The 20,267-nt window shown below is 51.5% G+C and overlaps 8 protein-coding genes across 8 annotated transcripts; 3 read left to right on the top strand and 5 right to left on the bottom strand.

Annotated features, from left to right (window-relative positions):
• Positions 1-1,114: 1,114 nt before the first annotated feature.
• On the top strand, positions 1,115-1,696 carry CTAM01_16569 (uncharacterized protein; the record flags this gene model as incomplete). Its single annotated transcript, XM_060532562.1, has 2 exons — positions 1,115-1,339; positions 1,385-1,696. The coding sequence occupies 2 exons, from the start codon at positions 1,115-1,117 to the stop codon at positions 1,694-1,696; spliced, it is 537 nt and encodes a 178-aa protein (XP_060372863.1).
• Positions 1,697-2,910: 1,214 nt separating this feature from the next.
• CTAM01_16568 (uncharacterized protein) lies at positions 2,911-3,300 on the bottom strand (the record flags this gene model as incomplete). The annotated part of the gene is made up of 1 exon (XM_060532561.1): positions 2,911-3,300. The coding sequence occupies one exon, from the start codon at positions 3,298-3,300 to the stop codon at positions 2,911-2,913; it is 390 nt and encodes a 129-aa protein (XP_060372862.1).
• A 1,580-nt stretch (positions 3,301-4,880) lies between these two features.
• On the top strand, positions 4,881-5,147 carry CTAM01_16567 (uncharacterized protein; the record flags this gene model as incomplete). Its single annotated transcript, XM_060532560.1, has 1 exon — positions 4,881-5,147. The coding sequence occupies one exon, from the start codon at positions 4,881-4,883 to the stop codon at positions 5,145-5,147; it is 267 nt and encodes an 88-aa protein (XP_060372861.1).
• A 2,407-nt stretch (positions 5,148-7,554) lies between these two features.
• On the bottom strand, positions 7,555-8,392 carry CTAM01_16566 (uncharacterized protein; the record flags this gene model as incomplete). Its single annotated transcript, XM_060532559.1, has 2 exons — positions 7,555-8,070; positions 8,126-8,392. 2 exons carry the CDS (start codon positions 8,390-8,392, stop codon positions 7,555-7,557), a joined length of 783 nt encoding a protein of 260 aa, XP_060372860.1.
• Positions 8,393-9,887: 1,495 nt separating this feature from the next.
• On the bottom strand, positions 9,888-11,679 carry CTAM01_16565 (uncharacterized protein; the record flags this gene model as incomplete). The annotated part of the gene is made up of 3 exons (XM_060532558.1): positions 9,888-11,063; positions 11,112-11,445; positions 11,501-11,679. 3 exons carry the CDS (start codon positions 11,677-11,679, stop codon positions 9,888-9,890), a joined length of 1,689 nt encoding a protein of 562 aa, XP_060372859.1.
• A 655-nt stretch (positions 11,680-12,334) lies between these two features.
• Positions 12,335-13,282, bottom strand: CTAM01_16564 (uncharacterized protein; the record flags this gene model as incomplete). The annotated part of the gene is made up of 1 exon (XM_060532557.1): positions 12,335-13,282. The coding sequence occupies one exon, from the start codon at positions 13,280-13,282 to the stop codon at positions 12,335-12,337; it is 948 nt and encodes a 315-aa protein (XP_060372858.1).
• Positions 13,283-15,121: 1,839 nt separating this feature from the next.
• Positions 15,122-18,710, top strand: CTAM01_16563 (uncharacterized protein; the record flags this gene model as incomplete). The annotated part of the gene is made up of 3 exons (XM_060532556.1): positions 15,122-15,132; positions 15,191-15,461; positions 17,679-18,710. 3 exons carry the CDS (start codon positions 15,122-15,124, stop codon positions 18,708-18,710), a joined length of 1,314 nt encoding a protein of 437 aa, XP_060372857.1.
• A 26-nt stretch (positions 18,711-18,736) lies between these two features.
• On the bottom strand, positions 18,737-19,812 carry CTAM01_16562 (uncharacterized protein; the record flags this gene model as incomplete). The annotated part of the gene is made up of 2 exons (XM_060532555.1): positions 18,737-19,638; positions 19,767-19,812. The coding sequence occupies 2 exons, from the start codon at positions 19,810-19,812 to the stop codon at positions 18,737-18,739; spliced, it is 948 nt and encodes a 315-aa protein (XP_060372856.1).
• Between the last annotated feature and the right edge of the window lie 455 nt (positions 19,813-20,267).

Genomic DNA, 20,267 nt, shown 5'->3' with positions numbered 1-20,267 from the left:
TACTGGTATGCTGTTCGTACTGGTATGCTAATCGTACCGGTATGTTATTCGTACCAGTATGGCAATTCGTGCAACATAATCGTACTAGTATGGCTATCCAAGGACCTCAACTCTTCGTACCAGTGTGATATTCGTGGTAGTTCAGTGTTCGTAGTGGTACGGTAGGCACACTGTTATGCCAAAAATATCGGTGTACCGCTGACCCAACACGGGCTTCGTTCCAGGGTGGTGTCCAAGGTATGGACCAAGCACTTTTCCAGCAGCGCCTTTTTTCCTTCATGCTATGTATATCTTATCACCTTGTGCCTCAATTTTATCTACCTACGAAGCCTGGATCTGCTCCCATATGGATTTTGTGCTAACTTGCGCAGGAGACTTCGCGTACGCAGGAGTCTGCTGAGGCAGGCTCGCTGTTGGGAAGTACGGGAGGGGTTTCGGGTAATAGCGTGATCGGCGCTATGGATGGACCAGCTCCCTCACTATTCCTGATATGTTTCATCAGTGTGTTCACCTTGCAGGAGCACTGTAGAGGCAAGAGCACAGCACTCCAAGAACGTCCTCGTCTACGTCTGTGAAAAACGTATTGGAACGATACAGACCCACAACAGTTCAAAGTGAAAGATGAGGGGAAGCTGATGCCTTTACGATGATATTACCGGTAGCAGTGAGAGGGTCGCAGCATTTCGACGTGTCGTCGGTCCAGTGGCCTTCTTCATCGCGATCAGCGATCAGGCACTTTACCTATCCGCGGGACTAGAGGCTGCAGATTTAGCGTATGCGAGCAGTCACTGTCCACAGAAGCTTCGAGAAGGAGCTTGTAGGCCTAAAGTGCTAAAAGTGCTGGGTTAGCTCGTTTATGGCGCGCAGCGCTGTAAACCAACTACTGAGGTAACCAAGCTAAAAATAAACCATGGCTATTCTTGGCTTCCCCTGTTCAGGTGTGGCCCATAGGCCAAGACCTGCGCCGACATAGGTCATCTGGTGGAAAACGGCGACAGTGACGGCCATTTTAGGCCCAAGATCCAAGATGCTAACATTGTTGAACATTGTTCACGTTCTGTTTTAGAAGTATTTAAGCATAGACTGTCAGGCGATAACCACTCTCGCGAAAGCAATGCTCCGGAAGCCGAACATGGCACCTCAGAGTCAGCGTCTCGCCAAGAAGCGAGACAGGTCTGGTGAGAACTTTACCAAGGCAACGAAGAGTCTATTAGCACGATGCGACCGCCTAAGAGAGCGATATAAAGCCGACATTTACATTCAAGTGCGTAGGATGCACAGACACTACACGTATACTTCATCTAATGAGCCGTCCTGGCCCAAGACGAAGGCGGAGATGGTGAGTACTGCTGCAGAGCAATCGCCCAATGTTAACATTGTGAAGGAAAGGATGTACCCCGTCCCCGTGACAAGAACACCCCAAGATTTTGATAGTAAGCGAAATCGCGTATCGAGCATCCATACACTACAGGAAAGCGCAGCAGAAGAAAAGACGCCTCATGTTGCAGTGAGGGAATCGTCACACGTAGATTGTCGTAATGTTCTGGCTCTGAATCATGAAGAAGATGCATATCCGTGTGACAAGCCAGTAGGGCAGGAGACGATGTCTCCAGGAGAGCACAGCACGCGCTGCATGGAGAACCATTCAGAAGAAGTGATAGCTCAAAAGATGGATGTGGCAAAACTAGCTAGCTAAATCCAAAGCGTCTCCACAATCAATTGCCGCCCCCATTCGTGGAAGCCTCCCAAGTGATCAATCCGAAGGCCTGCCTGGATTCCAGTAGCGCTGTTGAATCCTCAGAGACATCACACTTGGCAACGGGCCCATGCTATCCCGACAGCAGGGGTCAAACGGCCCTCATCACCTGTTTCCAGAGGTGGGAGACAAAGGCGCCACTCCTGACAACGACAGCCAATATGGAGCTAGGGTAGATCGCTTTGGATGGCGCGTTTGGTTCGCCCGAGCAAGCCCATTCTGGCACGCTGGCTTCGGTACCTGCTGCGCTTGGAGCTGATTCCGATGCTAGTCGGAAGCGCTTTACAGCACAGACATAAGCCATAGACACCCGTCGTTGCTTGCTAAGATCAAATTCAACCAGCAGAAAGTGGCTGTAAGTAGGTAGCCTCAAGTAGCTTTGTGCGAGACCCTTGCACTATCCTTAGAGCTAGGCCTAACACGACATGCTGAATGCCCCAACGAGGTGGACTCCTTTGGTTCCTTGCGCATGGGTTCCGATGGGCAAAGTGTACATTATCGACTGGCTGCGACCCGAATCGATTCTCCAGAAATGACTTTTGCTTGGAATGGACGAACACCGAGGCGTCGCCATTGAACCATGAACCACATGTCCGAGATGGATCTCTTAACTTATCGTTAGCCGCACGGGGACGATGCTCCATCCAGTTTCCACCATCACCATCTGGAGAGATTTGTGGATGTGTCCTAGTCGGATTACTGTACATCTGAGTCTCACACAAAGTCAACGACGATATTGGCCTCCGCTTGTATCAAAGCCTCCCTAGGTACTTCTGGTCTCCCATCCAGACGGTAATCAGCGTAAAGAGGACGGTCAAAGTGCACATGCTGCGTAGCTGTAATCAAGAACAGCCGCAATAACTTGAGTGCTTGCAGGAAGTGACGTCCAGAACCAACGAGCTTTGATGGGGGATCGAGCAATGCGTTCAGACGAACGGCAAAGCATCTCACAACGCACGAATCAGCGCCTAAGCTTACGTTCCTCGAGCCTGATTACCGAGTCCTCCCTTACAACTCACGAGCTAACGCAGTCATAATCAGCTGATAGGAAGATCAATGAACGCTTCTAGTTTCCATACAGGTCAGGCCACTCTCGTAGGGAACCTGCTCAAGCAGACTCCCGCGTGTGCGGCTTTGCTTGCGCAGATTGCTGCCTATGCGGTTGTGCGCTTAAGCGCATTCCTGCGCAGGCGACTTTGCTTGAGCTCGTTTTCACGTGGGCGGCTCTGCTTGAGCGGAATCCTGCGCAAGCAGCTTTGCCTGGGCGGCAGTTCTGCGCGAGCAGGCATGCCGAGGCAGTCTTCTGCGTACGCAGCTAATCTACTGACAGATTTCATCAGGGTCACGCCTGCCCGAGTTGAGGCAGCCACAGCGCAAGCTCCCCACTCGACCCGAATTTGGGGCAGAAGTCCATCGCGATGAAGGGTAGTGAGCACTAACGAAACCGTCTGGAAAGCGACCCGACGCAGATTGTCTAGTTTCGGGGCCGCTTTGGGGTGTGGAGAAATGCTCCACGGTCTCCTCAGAATGGGAAAAGGACCCATCGCGGGGCTGCAGTAACCATGTCAGCTACAAGGTCCATCATTGCTGGAAACTCGCGGTTGAATTGGGTACGTACGAGGTCCGTTTTCTCGCCCGTTTTCACGCCCGTGAACGCACTGGCGGAGGTCTATGTTCACGTCGTGGTATCTGGTTTGTCTGAAGATGCTATCTAGGCGGTGATGTGGTTGCTGTGCGTCACTCTACGAACTAATCGTGGGCCGACTCGCTCGGCTCTCGTTTGACTCTTCTCAATCGTGAGGAAGCAGTTTGCGTCGGGGAAGCGCTCCGGCACGTCACCTATGGCCCTGATCCGTCGGGGGTATGCCAAACTATAACCGGTGTAACGAATCACAGCACCAGCAGCCCGAGGCTTCTGAGGCCTTACAGAGGCGGCCAGGCTTGCACTGGGTTTTGGTTGCAGATGTAGGCTGCACAGGCCATTTTTCTGTGGCTCGTTGGCCAAGGCGGCCGCCGTTGCCAAGGTCGAAACTTTTGGGCCTGGCCTTGGCGAGGTTTCCAAGTATTGAAAAACGGGCGCTTCTGCCTAGACAGGCGTGCATGGCGCAAACAACAGTCTTGCAAAAAATAGACAAGCGTTGAGGCAGCAATAGCGAAAGCCGGCGAGTGATGCGACCCACGGCAGCACACTGACTCCTCTTCCACAACAGCGAGCGGGAATCGAGGCGACGTGCGCTCCTTCCGAAGCCGAAGGCGATAGGTTTGCTGACTATGGTCAGCTCGCCTGTGCGTGGATGTGTTTGAACTTATCTCTGAGGAGAAGCAGCGTGCGAGTTGACGACAGGATGATTTGTTTGATTTGCACAATGTGGGCCGAGATGCTTGGGTAGCCGTAACCCAGTCCGCGCTGGAGGGCATCGGAGCCGGCGCAATGCCCTCATCTTGCGTTGATCCGTCTGGTCCTCTTTTCTGAACCGGTTTTGAACCATACATTCCCGGACGATGGAAATGCGCTCGAGGGACACGATTGTGTTTCCCTAAGTAAGGGCATTGAGCTGTGGCTCGCAGTTTAGATTGGCATCTTGAAGTTCGTTGTCTCTGACGCTAAACCCATGGTATTGGCTCGCGTCCCGACACCCTGATTTGCATCTCGTATCGAACGTCAACTTTCGATGAATTATCAAACGGCAGCCATCGCGCCATGTTGACAGCCATCTAAATATTAAATTCATGGTATCGTTCTTGTCGCCGACTGATGCGGCCACCACACACGCCCCCAGCCGCCAAGGCTAGAAAGCAACCATTTGAAAGCAAGGTCGACCTGGTCGGCATCCTGTACTATTAACGGAAATTCCCTTCCCGATGGAAATACAGAAGAAGATCATAGGGAAGTGAGCCTAGGCTCTTGATGGTTGTCTTGGCTTCTTCATCATCTAACAGGTTCTCATGTACCGCACTCCTGATCAATCACCTTTGAACTGACAACAAACTTTTGGCATTCTAGTGTTCCGGAAACCGACCAGAATGTTCGCGATGTTCTATTCACAAAGTTCATTGCCAATGGGACACAAAGCCCGGGACGACGCGCCGGCAGGCTATTTTCATCCGGCTTGAAGAGCTGCGAATGCAGAACCATGACCTTCTTGAGCTGACAAGAGACCTCTGTTCACGGCCTGAATCAGAGGCCACTGAGATTTTTCACCGTCTACGGGCGACAGGCGACGCATTTTATGTCCTGAATCTTGTCCGTACGGCAGACCTTCTGTCACAATTTCGGCACAGCACGACGAGTAACTCTATGGCTAGGGCTACAGGCACCTCTTGGCCGGGCGCTTGCGGAGCCATTATCGACCAGGCAGTCACAAAAGGGTCCTCTAAGAAAGAAATGTAACCCAGAGCCCTTTACGAGCGGCCAAGTGTGTAATGACGAGGAGCTAACGGATTGAAAAGATCGCTCAGCAAATGATGGCCAAACATAAGGGCAATACCTTTCTTCGCAAGAAGGTCCACTTCCAGCCGAAACAAGGTTGCGGATAGGTTGCAAACAGAAGGCAGGACTGCATTTACTCGGTGGAGAGAGGCAACACAAATTTGAACAAGATCGTCTAGGCTTGCAATGGGAAGCAGTCTGCGCGACAGCCTCTTGTTTTTTTTATACGTCATAGACGGCTTGTATTGTCTTGGGGCCCGTCTTCGGTCGCGCGAACAGTCTCCGAACCCGTCTCAATTGAATACGTAGAGGCTGTGGGGGCGATCACTGACTTTCGATATCTTGTCGTGTCATTTAAAATCTCGCTCAAAATGGCCAGATCCGCTGAAATAGAGACCGACTCGCATTCTGATTTATACCAGATGCCAAGCTTCTCATAATCTGGCCAGCATAGCTGATTGGTTCGTACTCCACTGTTTGGAGGATTCTTCGACGTTGTTGAGTCGAGCGCCGTTGAAGTGTTTCGAAACACGCTACGTGGCACTAACATGATCCACCGCGTGGCAACTCTACATACGTCCTGACGCGAAGGACGCGAAGCCAGATCTAACGTCCATCATCGTCGCGAGGAAGGCAACAGAAGCGGGCGACGATCGACCATCGCGAAGGCTTCGGAAACCATCTAAGACGATCCGGTTGAACCAGGGCAGCGAGGAAAGCAGCGGGGATGCGATCAATCGGGCGATCGAGAGTGCCATGTGTGGCAGGCGGCTGACCGCCGCCCGCGGTAAGGTCCTGTTTGATGCGTGGAAGAAGTGGGAAGCGCGGAATAAGGAGGCCTACGTAGAACTTCGCGAAGCAATGGTGGAGCTGCGATCGATTAGGGACGAGCTGCAGACTGCCAGAGGAGAGCTACAATGTGTCATATGCGGGTTTCGCCCAAAGTGGCCTGGGCTCGCAAGAACGCCACTCGAGGGCAGTTACGCCGGGCAACGCGACGCTGCCGAGCCGCAGCAAAGAAAAGACAGAAGCACGGAGCTTAGCCCGACAACGCAGCAGCATATGCGAACAAGATCGGTGCAGTAGTTCTACTGGGAAACCAAGCAAGCAAGCTGTATGACGGACTGACCTGAAAAGCAGCCAGCATTCCAGCGCAACTGCGCACCGGCGCAATGGCGAGGCTAAATTGGTACCTGCACCAGATCGGTGCAACTGCCTTGGCGCAACGCGCCTGCGAACAAGCGGCAGAAACGGTGGAGCATTTCCCCTTCCGTTGCATGCAGTGGACGGCACTACAAGGTTGAAATGCCAGAGACGGCTTGGTCGTGGCGGCTCTCAGCCTCGCTCTTGGTAGAGTCAGCTACATTCCTACTAAAGATAGCCAGGGTCGGATGGCCTGAGGACAAGTTTGGAAGGCACGAGGACGCGCATGGACGGCATGAGGACAACAGTGACGGATGGCCTGAGAAGTTCTTTTGGAGCCTTCACGCACAAGCTCGGACGCTGAATTATCAATGGCGTAAACTCGATTATGTCAATCTATACATCATTCCTAAACCGGAATTTTCCCCCGCTTATCATCCGTAAGGTAAAGGCAGCCGCGGCCTTTTCGCACAATTTCTCCGTAGCATTTTTCCGCCAACAGCGGGTAGCCCATCGGTGAGAAAGGTAGTACCCGGTATTGTACCATTAATTGTTGAATGATTCTTTCGAATCGATTAGGCCCATTTTCGTCGTCAAGATTGATGTCTACACAGCGCTCATCACAATTGATTCCCCCTTGAGTGATCTGCAGTTTAACCCGCCGCGTTCTTGTATTCGTGGAATCAAGTGTGACCGTTGAATCTGCCTGCCGTGTGGCCGCATGATCCCGTGACTCATTTGTCCGGTGGTTCCGGACATGTTGGTGATTCTCACTGTGGCTTGGCTCTGCTCTGACTCCACCGGCAAGATAGGTTACATCGTCGTGAAAAATGGCTTTGTAGATCGATCGAAGAAGAAACAAACTCGTGACTTCCTTCTTCTTTACGAGTGGCTGTTGGTCGAGGATCTCAACGACGAGATTCGGGCGGTCCATCGAATACGCTTCAGAATCAAGCCATGGGCGCACATGCATCTTCGCTGTGGTTACATTGGTTGTAAAAGCGCTGTAAGCTTGTCTTTTTGGCACATGTCGGTGTTCGGAAAATGCTTGGGCAATTTGACTAATGATGGTCTCGTCTGCAACGGAGTTGAAATCCTGATCCTGCGAAGACCGGACCAATGCCATTGCCTGCCTTGCTATCTCCCGATGAGGAGAAAGCGCTTTGAGAGAACGAATCTCATCATTGTCAAAGCCCAGTTCAATAGCCAGATTCGCAAATCTTGGTCAGAGGCTAGGGTCGGTACAAATCGAGTGAAATTCCCTCATCGTGAATAGCCATAGACGCCTCATGGCAAGTTGAAACCGAGCCTCAAGGTTATCGAATTCATCCAGGGGCAGCTGTGCTGACTGTGCTGGCAGGGACAGTGGCTTGAAGCTCTGAAGAAGCATCCTCCGAACAGTCGGGCCCCTTCTCTTCATAGGGACTAGATGCTTCATGCTATTGCCGCACCGTTCGAGATATCCGAAATCTTTGAAAAAGGTTGACAGAGATGGGAATGGGAAATCGCACGAGCACAGCGTCGCAAATACTGCTTGCCGCTCGGCATGGCCGAAACTGGCGAAGATGTCGCCTTTGAGAATGACGCCACGGAGCGCTCGCTCATCTGACGCAGAAAATCTCGGACACCTAAGCTGAACAGCTTCGACAGTAATCCAGTCGATCTTCTCTAATTCACTTTCGTTGCCCCCGGCGAGTTGCAGCCAAGTATCATAGATGAAGTGGAGGTAACTCAGTAATTCCTACATACGTGGTCAGTGTATTTCTTCAAGAGGAACAGGAGGGCTCGGTACGAACCTCGTCGCATCTCAGGCTGATGAGTTTGTGCAGGGTTCCTACCACAAGTCCCGGCCACATTCCGGGAATGCGCGACAATCTATGAAATGCAGCATGAAAGCCCCGGTGATCCAGAACCTGTCTTATACATCGCTTTTTGTGGGCGGTGAGTGCAAATCCTGAACGAGCGTCGGGGCGATCCGCCAGGTTCACTTCACGTTGCAAGGCTTTGAAGAAAAATTCCGCTTCAGCGGAGCAACTTCCTCGATAAGCATGCGGTTCCTCCATGGTCGTAGAATGCGTGCCAAAAAGAAGACGAACTATGTGTGATTTACTGTGTGATTTCTCTACGAAATGAGTCGTGTTGACTGAGCCTGCTCTTAAGTATCTGATGCCCTGCGTCCTCGAGGCCATGCAGAGCCTGTTCACGCTTTTGCAAAATTTCCCGCGCGGCAACCGAGTTTGAAGCCATTTCGGGCCCAGGGGATATCATCTCCTGGTGCCTACGCCGCTTTCAAAGCATCATCTGGCGCGATAGGGTACTGACTCGAGGACTCACGCCCCGGGTTGATTGTTTGCTTGTTTGCTTGTTTGCTTGTTTGCTTGTTTGCTTGTTTGCTTGTTTGCTTGTTTGCTTGTTTGCTTGTTTGCTTGTTTGCTTGTTTGCTTGTTTGCTTGTTTGCTTGACTGATTGTTAATCGGTTTTGGCTGCTCTTATCCACAGATATGCCCGGAAAGCAAGGTTTGGCCAACAGCCGACGCGTCCACAACGAACCGCGACACTCCACTCCGCCGTGTTATTGAATCAAGGCCAGCTGTTTCCAAATTCCTCGCTGCACTGTTTTCCCTCTATGCTGATTCTCTCTGTTGAAGAGTGTCTTCCTGCTGCATTGCTTTTCTCCCATCCTCGTCTCTGTATTCCCTCTTTCGCGTCTTCCTGCTTCGGCTCTGATGGTGTTTGCCACCATGTCTGGTCCAGCGTACCTACAGTCTCCCCCCAGCGCTCGGCTTCGCTTGGTTCTCTTGTCCGCATCCTCTCAGACTCGCATGTACCGTATCTCAGTTGAACTATGGATCTTTTTGCTGCTTCCTGCCGGATTCCCTCGTGGCTTGATGTTTCCATCTTTCGACCACCACTGCCGTCTACCGCCTGGGGTCGGGCTCGATCCGCGAAAAACGATGCTTCAATCGCGCCGATCCGTCCGATTACTGAGTATGAAAGCTTGTGCACAGATTCCGCAGACATTGTCGTGCGTTGGGGGGACGACACTCCTTCTCCGCAGAAGGGAGGGGGGAGGGGAGGGGGCGACAGGTGACCGATCTATCTGTAATCTGTAGTATTTTGCGGCACCGATCGTAGCATGCCTGATGTCTGGGCTTCGAGAGGAAGCCGGAGCAGAGGACCATAGTCGATAGGCCAAGGACCCTCAATGGCAAATCAAGACTCTCCGAGTTGCCACAACAATCAGCTGCTTGGCGGCGGCTATGTGCAGGAGTATGATTACGGCGGGATCCACCTCAGCCAACAGAGCCGCCGCTTGGGGTTTGGGAATGTAACATCATTACAGGTCAACTGTACTAACGTGACGCCAATTACTTCGTCGGTATGAAGGTTGTCGTGGATGATGTCGGGCAGATCACCAACCTCTCATTGAGAGGACTCCAACAAAACTAGACTGGTCTATTGAGAATCATCAGCGTGGCTGACTGAAATGCCACATGGCTTCGAACTATCCTTGTGCACACTGGTTCAGCTTATTGAACGTTTCTCACGACGCGAATTTTACGTTCGTCCAGCGAGCCCCCGCGCCGTACGGTCAGCAGATATTCGACGTGAGATGCGTATGCTGCGCCTGACGTCGCGAAGAACCGCTGGAGAAGTCTTGTCCCGACGCGACGGATCTATCGTTGCCTGCTCCCATCGAGAGCCCAATATTTCGCCTCTTGTCTCTACTCGCCTCGGATCTAAGACCGTGGATGTGAGCCTGTCACTAGAAATCGATCCACAAGTTGGACGAGCCGGCGCCGTTTTCTTGTTCAGCCTTCGTCGTTTCCGCCGAACTTCACTCTCCAAAGGCGACTCGTCGGTCTGAGGACCCCGCTTCGCGCTTCTCCCACTACGCCCGTTGGCGGGGCGTTCCGCTTGTGCCATCATCTCGGAAGTGACTAATGGCACTTGGTCCTCTACCCATCGGACGAGTTCGGTTTGTCGGGCGTCATTCTTACGCGCATCGACATACTCCGATGTGGCGTGAATGAATCTTGTAATGTGATCGTTCCTAGCCCGAACGTCACGCACTCGTTTCTCTGCGTCCAAGATGCCTTTCGTGCTGTTTTGCAACATCGCTACTCGTCTCTGTTTGGGAATCTTTATTCGGTCCGGATGTTCTTGGGTTAGGGTAAAGACATCCCGGGCCCGTGCCTTGGCCTTCTCCATGTTCTTTTGAGTCTGTTCCTCCTCCGATCCACGTTCCATCGGCGACTCCAACGTCCGCAAGAACTCCTCCGTCTCGTGCGGCCTAAGTATGTCCAAGGTCACAAATTCTTGCCAAGCTTTGTCGTAGGCTGCCTGGAGGAGTTCGATAGTATTCCGATATTGGTCGAGCCACCAGTATTCGTAGTTGAGGTACTCGATCCACGTTGTCAGCTTGTCTTGCCTCCCAGAATCAACATCCAAATCAAACCGCTGCGAGAAACCATGTGATGACAGACGACGCTTCGCAGCAACAACATAGTCCTCAAAACCTTTGCAGCCGTGCTCCCTACACAAGTATCGCTGTCGTCTGCGCAGCGACTGGTGCAGTTCCCATTCGTCTTGGAGGCACGCTGGGTTCTTCTCAATCTCGGCTATCCTCCTCAGACCCGCCTCCTTAGTGTATTCGGTCTTTGCGAAATGTTTCTCTTTCTCGATATATGCAAGAAAGCCACCGTCGTCGTCTTGTCGACCTCGGTTGTCATTCTGCTATTTGCCGAAGTTTTGCCACCTGGAAAGCTGCCTCTGAAATACAGTCTCGGGGCGATTTCCAGTAGAGGTGTTCAACCAGGGCCGCAGCATGTCGACAAACGCGCTTAGGTCATTAAGAACAACTTCAATCAGGTCTATTGCATATAGCGGCCTTCCGCCAGCCCTGACCAGACTTTGATGTGATTCTCTTTCGTATCTTGTTTTCTCGGCCTCGGAATCAAGGACGGGGCTTAGACATTCGGAATCGTGGGCGAATCGTACATCGCACGGCGGCACGCCGCCAGCGAAGGCTTGATGCAGGCGGGCATCAAGCAAGTCCAAATCAAGGGAGCGGGAAAACGTCGTCGGGCTTCGCGCGAGCGCTTTTTCCTGGGTCCTACGTCAATTAGCAGTGATTCCAGAGACGTGTGGCTAAACTAACCACAACTTACTTCAGCCTCTCACCGAGACGAAGCCGGTCAGCAACGGTGAGCGTTTCCCAATCGTCCACGGGCAGCTCGTAGTTTCCACCCGGGATGTAGTGGCGTGCCATGAAATTGCGGAGCTGTTCATCGTTCATATTGCACAGAGCATCGGCAGTAACCACCACCATCGTGCTGCCGTGGTCCATCGTGTTCGTAAAACACAGCGTTTGTTGGTGATGAGGGAGAAGATGGAGTGACGGAGAGGCGCATTGATGTGACGCGGACGCGGCTCGCTACAGATTCCGGTCGTCACGTAAATGAGTCAGCTACACAAATGCGGGGGTAAATCTTGCTCATCGGGGTACTTCGCTAGACCCCATTTCCCTGCAACACTACTGGTACCCCTGTGAGGACGACGACCTGGTCTACGGACCAATGGCATGAAGTGTTAGGAGCGCGGAACCTCACTCCTCTCTCGATGTATGTCTTATAAGACAGACCAAAGGTCGTTCTTGCACTTTGCAGGAATGCATTATTGCACCTTCGTACTGCAGTCATCTCCAACCATCATGGACGGAACGGATATTATCGCGCACTTGTACCCATCTGCAAACATTGGAGAGAGGACTACCAAAGCCATCAAAGCAAGTGACAGAATCTAGGATACCCTCGCTTAGGTGAAACTCACTTCATACAGTCATTACTCAGTTAACCACATAGTCGGGCCAGGATTGCCCTACAAGGGATAGATGCCACTCGTTTATATAGATCTACTGCAGGCCCAGCAGATCACTCTAAGAAATACAACCATACTTATCCCCATCCATTATGCCACTGCTGACCATACTGAAGATCTGTCACTTAGTTTGTAGACAGGAGGGCTTTCCACGCGTTGACGGCTGAACGGCTGGGCGCGGCTATTTCGATGACTTCTTTGCTTGTGGTTGACGCCGGGCACTTGCCTTCCCACAGAGTAACCGGAGCAGCCTTGATTGACGAGATTACGTTTTTGGACTCTTTTGTTGCCAATACCATGGCGTCCACAAGAGACGTATCCCTAAACTCGACGGTGTCTACTAGCTCACCAATCGCCTCCTCCACCCACTGAACAATGTCTCGACCAGTCACATCCGTAGGTCCGTTCAGAACATACTTCGCCCCGTTATGCAGAGAAGGATCTTGATACCATAGCAGATGAGCAGCGAAAGTGCCAATGTCGTCAGTGTCTATCGCGCCTACGGGTGCGTCCTTGTCGGCGATGAGCTTTAAGGTTCCCTGTTTCTTCGTCTGACGGTATTCTTTGACGAACTCAACCGCACTGTATAGGTAGCCCGAGAAGAAAATGTTTGGTTGTAAGGATGTCCACTTGAGTTCTTTAAATTCCGGCGAACTCAACATGGCCTCAATAGCCCAATGAGTCCGTGGGTGGTAGGCCTCGGAGTCTGGACGGACGTTGGCAGCCGTTGTGGAGATGCGCACGACATACCGTACGCCGGCCTTCAGTGCGGCCTGATGGAAGGTCGATTCCTCGGCGAATTGGTTCGGATTATTGTGTGATGCGATGAAGGCCTTGATAACGTTCTGTTCGCGGAGCCAAGAGGCGTTGATATCGACCCAGTTCTTCTCGATCATTGTGACAGTGGGGAGACTTGCGAGGTGCTGGGCTGTCGACGAATCGATGGAACGTGTAAGAGCAAGGATGCGGGTATTAGGCGAAGCATCGCTATTATTCAGAAAACGGGAGAGAGTCTCAACGACGCTTCGGCCGGTATTCCCCGTCGCGCCGGCGATGAGAATTGTAGGAGTCATGATAATTGTGAACCAAACTTCCAATATTCGTAATCCTCAAAATTTGCTAGAAAAGAATATAAAGTGAACGCCTTGTCTTGTCCTTTGTATCGATATTTGTATTTTATGTTGCCACGACACCTGTTCATCATCCCACGGCCTTCATATTCATGTTATTGCAAAAGGTTCTTGCGGAGATCTGCGCCGCTGCGGAGTTTGCGGAAATCCTACCGGGGCGTACACAATCCGCCGTTTGTAAAAACCAGACTTTGTCACTGGTCCGCAACTAATTAGTAAGCTCTGAAACGTTATGCTAGCGTCGTGATAGCATCTATCACCCGAGGTCGCGCCTCTCCATAATTCTGATTGATAATCTCTAAAGTCAACCAATCGGTGGTGGCTATGGCAAGCTATAAAGGCCACTGTTGCAAAACCCCAATTCTAATGCAGAATTCCCTAATTGGGCTAGCGTCTTCTTGTACGAGTCCCGCAGTATATCGGTCTTTGTACCTATGCGCAGGTTTGAGTTTATGGGCCAACGAACCCTTTCTGGATAGCAATGAGCCCGGTGCTGATCAGCAACATTCATTCCAGTTCAATACACAATCGAGCAATGCAGAATCGGACGGCAGATGATGCATCGGGAAGCGACTTAACTACATCATCCTCATCTTCTCCCGCTGCTACTATTGTACCCTTTTCTACATCGTTCATGTGACAGGGACAGAAGTCACGTGCAGATGGACACCAAATTTGTAGGCCTACACGTGGCGGGTTGAATCAGCCAACTGGGCACCTTCTGGATGGAAACCTGCCCGCTGCGGCGTGATATGTCGTGAACCCTCCTCGTTCTGCTGTATACTATGAGGAGTTCTTACTCTTGTGGCGTAACGGGGCGGGCGTGAGGGTCCGCCACAGCCCTGAGCCCTACGGGAGCCCCTGCCTCCAACACCTAACTTCACCCGCTAACCCCGCTACCCAATCATCGTATCTGATGTAGCGTCATTAGTGCAGCTAGCGACTGTTTCTGGTCTGATGGGTAAGTTTAACTCCGGGCCATGTATTTGTCAGCCAACGGGGCCGCTGCCCACAAATACATGGCCCGGAGTTGAACTTAGCGGGCGGACTTAGTGGGCGGACTTTACAGATGTATCGAGATGGTTTTTGATCAATAATCCTGTATGTTTTACTATCGTACTAACGTCACAGGTGGATTCCATGACCTTGTGGAAAGGAGGGCTCTAAGTAACTTAACAGGGCGACCTTGTGCCAGGGCTTTTGTAACAAGAGGTAAGGAGTATTAGTCATAAAAATTCGTGTGCCTCTGATATTTGGCTCTATACTTTAGGAGACCCCATGGTTGTGTAGCACTAATCTGCTTTTATAGGTAGACAAAGGATAAAGGCGTGCGAACGAAGCTGCAGAACCCTGGGCTGTTTAGTAATTTTACTTCGGGGCATCATGCTCTTTTCGCAAAATTCAGCCTTAGTCACGGAGATATGTCTTTTGCATTAACCCGATGAGCAGAAGTGTTCTGAAACTCCGCCCATTCGCGGATCTTAGAGTGGAATTAATCAGCACTGGTTGCAATTGTTCGGAGTTCTTCATTGTTACAAAGCAAGGGAGAGGGGTCTGTCTGCAATTGAGTCAGTCAACTACGTTATCATTCATCCGAAGCTTAGGTCATGAGCGCCGACCTCGATCATTAATCAAATTGTTCACCCATCATATATCTCTGTGTATGTCATTTATAAACGCTGTTATTACGAACATAATCCTAATTAACTATCATTATTCCAGTAACTCCATACTTATGAGCACACACTTACCTTGGCCTAATCCATTCTCAATTAAGCTGAAATGACTAATCTGTCAGTCTCCCCCCTCTCAGTCCCATGATAAGATGGTAAGCTGACAGTAACTGTCCAGCTTGGAACAATTTGACGAGCTTACTAGAGCAGGTCGCATTGAGGAGTCTGCTATAACGGCGGTTTTCGACCAGCTGAAACCCATCTCAGCCGAGTTTATGCTGGGTAAATGGGACGGCTTCCCCATTGACACTGGCCATCCATCACTTAATCAACTCGGAACGTTCAAATGGGCGGGAAAGGAGTTCAGATCACTAGATGATGTGGACCCTGTCCTTGTTTGGGGCAAAGATGGCGAAAAGATTTACCACTCTGAGTCTGGTCACGCTCAAGTAGGTCATCTCCTATTGTACCGCAGGCTTTCCAACGTTACAGTGTATAACAAACGAGTCATTAGGTACGTGAGATTAAGTACCGTGGTGTCGTCACTGCCGGAATGATATACGACAATTTTCCCAGCATTGACTCATTCCGATATGTCAATGACGACACTATACTCGGTGCCATGGAGAATAAGAATGTTGAGTCCAATCGACCCGTTTGGTTTTATATGAGACGTTGTAAATAAGCTATTTGTTACGGCCAGCTAGTCGTAGCGAGATATGTTAGGCTGCTCCGGCAAATTCGTTCCAGCAATTGTTTCACCTCGAGCGACCTGACTTATGCTTAACTAGAGGTAGGAGTAATATCCGCAAGGATATCCTTATCCAGAGAATCGTGCATTCATTATATGGATATCGGGTTTCGTCCCAGAGCGATTCGTTCGTCATACTCATCAATATACACATAATTACCCCTGCCTGTCTAACTGCTGCATAATATATATTAGCAGAAGTTGAGGCTGCGAGTATTAAATAAACAGCGTCATAGTCGTGGTAGCTTCCCTGAAGCTATTTTCTGTATTAGGGGAAATTGCGCAGCACGCCACTCCGAACTACCAAACAGCCTACAAGCTTGGCTTGAAAGGTAGAGGACGGACCTTGGTAATATCGGATCTTATAAGAGCGGATGTAGTAGAACTTAGGTCGCGCCAACTCTGTTGAATCCTCAACGCGTCGTTTCCTTAGGAAATATTCGAACACGAACCGGACTGGAGTCGATGGCAAGTGCGAGTAACCAGCGCAATCACGACTGGCAGTTGCTGGTTAGTTGTTAGTTAGGTGCTCAGGTGAATATGTATGGCTAGTCACTGTTAGCTTACGTCATATTGACTACATATCATGATGATCAATCGTCAGTGGTCTTGTCAAGAAGCCGTTTTCCGGCTTCTGTAGAGACAAACAGCAAGGTGTTTACATACCCCCTCTCTCGCCAGAATATCGGACGTCACAGTTTCGGATGACCCGATACTCAGCTGATTGAGCACAATTGCAAAACGAAAACCGATTTAGCGACCCTCTCAGGATTTTCCGATCTGGAACGGCTTGGGTGCATCGCAGGAGGCTGGGTATCCTAATCAAGACTACGCTACAGCTGTTCATGGCAGCCTGAGATAACTCATGGAACGGATCACTGAACAGCTAGCCTTTAAGGTATACGGTGGGCGATAGGGGGCACTGTTGCAAGACCCCCTTGCCATTTTCGTTTGGGGTTTAGATCATGCTCATCCAAGTCGTCCGGTACTTAGAGATGCAGTGAAAGATGTACTGCGGGATAGCAGCGGGATAGCAGCGGGATCGCACGGAGCGGGTTACCAGCAAACTCCATGCGATATATCTCACCTGAAATGTATCGAGCAGCAGTTAGACAGGCAGGGGTCATTTTGTGTATATTGATGAGTACCACGAACGAATGGCTTATGGTAAGAAACCCCATATCTATATAATGAGTGTATGACCCCCTTGTATAAGGTTACCCTTGCTAGCCTTATTCATACTTCTGGTTAAGTATGAGTCAGGTCGCTTGAGGCGAAACAATTACCGTTACGAATGTCCTGGGGCAGTCTGACAAAAGTCATGTAAAGATGGAAATTGGATGCAGTGAAGTACATCAGTTGGCTACGAAAGGGCTGCGAAATGAGAATCTGGCCAGCCGGGTCGCGTTAGGCTGTGGTTCGCATTCAGTGACCCTCCCTGCTTTCCAGCCCAGTAGGTGGCTCACTTTGGATGATTTTCTACCTTGCGGGATGGACTGGGAACTCATCTAGAATGTTCCATCCTTGCCATGGGCTCCACCCAATAGTCAGTCCGAACTAATGTAACACTGCCACCCTCACTTAAAGTGGCTATGGCCCGCCATCGGGCGCTGGCCACGTTTCATCCCCCTCTGTGCCTTGTCCCCCCGGAGCCAATGAGTGCGACCATGATTGGAGATGACTGGCTGTATGAGATCAGCAGCGATGATGAAAATGACCATCGGGGAGGCTCCGACATCTCCGAGTCCGACGGGGAACTGGATCACGGCACTTCCCCACACAGTCAGCTTCCACCTGTTCCTGGGGCGTTGCCATTCTTGGACTACCACAGATGGGCCTCAGGCCAGTCATCCGATGAACAGCCCCCGCGTTGATTGCTTTATACAATGCAATGGAAATTGACCCTGAATAGTAGGAAGGCGGTGGAACAAACCGAGCAGAACCTCGTTATAGCCCCAAGCGACTTTTGGAAGAGGTGCTCTCGTCTAAGGTCGACGGGATTGTTGCCTCGAAAAAGAAATCTTACGAGACCAGTGCGACGACAATCGTCATGTCGGTTCCCAATGATCGATCCGAAGACAAGATCACAAAGCATTTTCAAGGGCAACAGATTGATTGGCCCGTTGTGGACAGGCAACTACAAGGATGGAGCCAGCTTCTCCGCGCTGGCAAGCGTTTGAAGGTTTATGTGCAGCTGGACCATGAGGAGAGTCTGTCTACGGGCCGGCCCGCTGGACGAGGCGCTACCGCGATGGGCCTTGCAGAGCGGAGTGCACGGATGGATGCCGAGCAGGAGGCTGCTGGCGAGATTGACCCGTGGAGGCGGGTCTATCGGCTCATGAGATGCCCGGGTGCCCCGTGCGACAACGGACAGTGGTGCTGGCAGGATCGCGCCCGAAAGATGCACCACAAACTGCTTGATCATCACATGAGAGATCTTGTCCGGTGGGTACAGCAAGGCCATAGCTTGGATACCCATGACGATGTCCCGGAGGAGATCCGGGCGCAACTGTATGCCCAGGAACAACAGGGTCGCAAGCGCAAGCGGCAGCATTCGGGTTCAGACTCTGCTGGCCACGTCCCTGTAATCATCCATAACCATATTCCAGACTATGTGGCAGCGTCGGACAGAGCGTCACCAGATCTCGGCAGCCCAGTCAGTCCGCCTTCCCGTCCGCTCCCCCTTTGCGTGACTGGGCTGAGGGACGACGCTGTCGAGGCATACTACAAATGGCATTGCTCTAAAGTAAGAAGCCTTACGCAGAAACGATACTTCGAGCTTGCATACAACCTGACGCTCGAGAGGGGGCTGGATCTCGAGCTTGTTCATGAGGACAACGATGCTCAGTCTTTTATTGAGCAGGGCGTGCTGGAAGGTGTGGCTCGCCGATGGGTGCGTGATTTTCAGGTCTATCTCGAACATGAACACAGCATCCTAGAAGCATGATATTCTTATCTAGTTGATTGATTGCTTTAGTCCAGCGGGTCGTCAATGGAGATCGAACAGTTGTGGAAATGGCCCCTGGCACTTTTCTTCCGCTGGCCGACGATCGTCACACATTCCTCCAGAAACGATTGGAAATCAGCCCGTATGAATCCTTGATGTTCGTTCCAGACCTGTCGGATGAAGTTCTTCAACTCGCCAAAATAATGCTCAATGAGAATGATGTCTGGCGAATAGGGTGCCGAGTACAGCAGCACTACTCCCGCTGCCGCGCACATCTCCCGTATGCGGTCCGAGTGATGGAAAGAGGCATTGTCCATGATCAACACAGACCGGGGCTCGGGCCAGCGACTACAGTGTAGTAGGAGTATCTCGATAAAACTCTCGAAAACTTTCGCATCCGTCGATCCTTCATACACCCGAAAGTGTATCACCCCATCCTGAGTATACGCCGGCAGGGTCTGGTACCTCCGACCGCGGTGAAATCGCTTGATTTGACGTGGCCGCTTCCCTCGAGGAGCCCAGCCTCGACGGCGTATACCGATGCTCTTGTCTATGCCGGACTCGTCCACGAACACCAACTGCTCGGATCGGTACTGCGAGATCTGGTGCATGTATTCGTCTCGCAGGTCCAGGTTACGCTCTTGAGCGACATTCTGTGTGGCTTTCTGAGACCATTTATCCCTCCTCAAGGCCCTGCTAATGCTGAAGCGCGACACATCGGCTTCGTAGTATTTTCGAAGGAAGGCAGCCATGTGATTCAGAGTCAGACATGGGTCAACAGCGAGGTTGCCGCGCAGGGCGCTCAGCATAGGAGGCGTTATCGACTTGGGGCGGCCGGGGGTATTTGTCGGAGTCTCTGTGGTTCCAAAGGTGCGCAGCTTCGAGCGGATTCGGCGTACCGTTCGTGGATGACATCCGACGAGATTGGCTATGCTGTCATCAGTGGCGGTCGTCTCACGCAGCAACTTACTGTAGATAAGGTTTCGAAGAAGATCACGCGAAGAACGAGCAAGATGAGGCGCCAGGATGGCAAAGCCCGTTGCTGACTCTGCTGACCTTCACTGGATTGACGACGGTGAGATGAGATTTCCATTTTGGACATTGTGGTGGTGGTGAGTCAACTGAAAGGCCACGGTGTTCATCCGTTCCTGGCGTAAGCCATTTCTGGAGTAATCATTTCAGATCCCTGCCGGTACTTTGTGCGAGGCTCAAGAGGATTCGCACTGTCTGGAGGAGTCTGTGCGTTCAGAGGGCCAAATGAGTTTGATCCAACGGGACATGCTTTTTGCACATAGCTGTACAGTATTGTGGAGGCCTTTTCGCGGACTCCTGTATGCCTGCAAGACAGAGGAAGAGGGAAGATATTGGATACTTGTTTGTTTGAAGAATCATTCGACGTTGTTGAGTCGATCGCTGTCGAGAAGCTCCGGAACGCGCTACGTGGCACTAGCACGATCCACCGCGTGGCGACTCTACGCACGTCCCGACGCGATGGATCGCGAGCCAGATTCGACGTCCATCACCGTTGCGAGGGAGGTGACGGTAGCAAGCGACGAG

The sequence above is a fragment of the Colletotrichum tamarilloi genome (genome assembly GCF_030869305.1).
Source record: "Colletotrichum tamarilloi strain Tom-12 chromosome Unknown Scaffold_236.1, whole genome shotgun sequence".
Taxonomy (NCBI): domain Eukaryota; kingdom Fungi; phylum Ascomycota; class Sordariomycetes; order Glomerellales; family Glomerellaceae; genus Colletotrichum; species Colletotrichum tamarilloi.
This window is presented reverse-complemented; position numbering and strand designations above follow the sequence as displayed.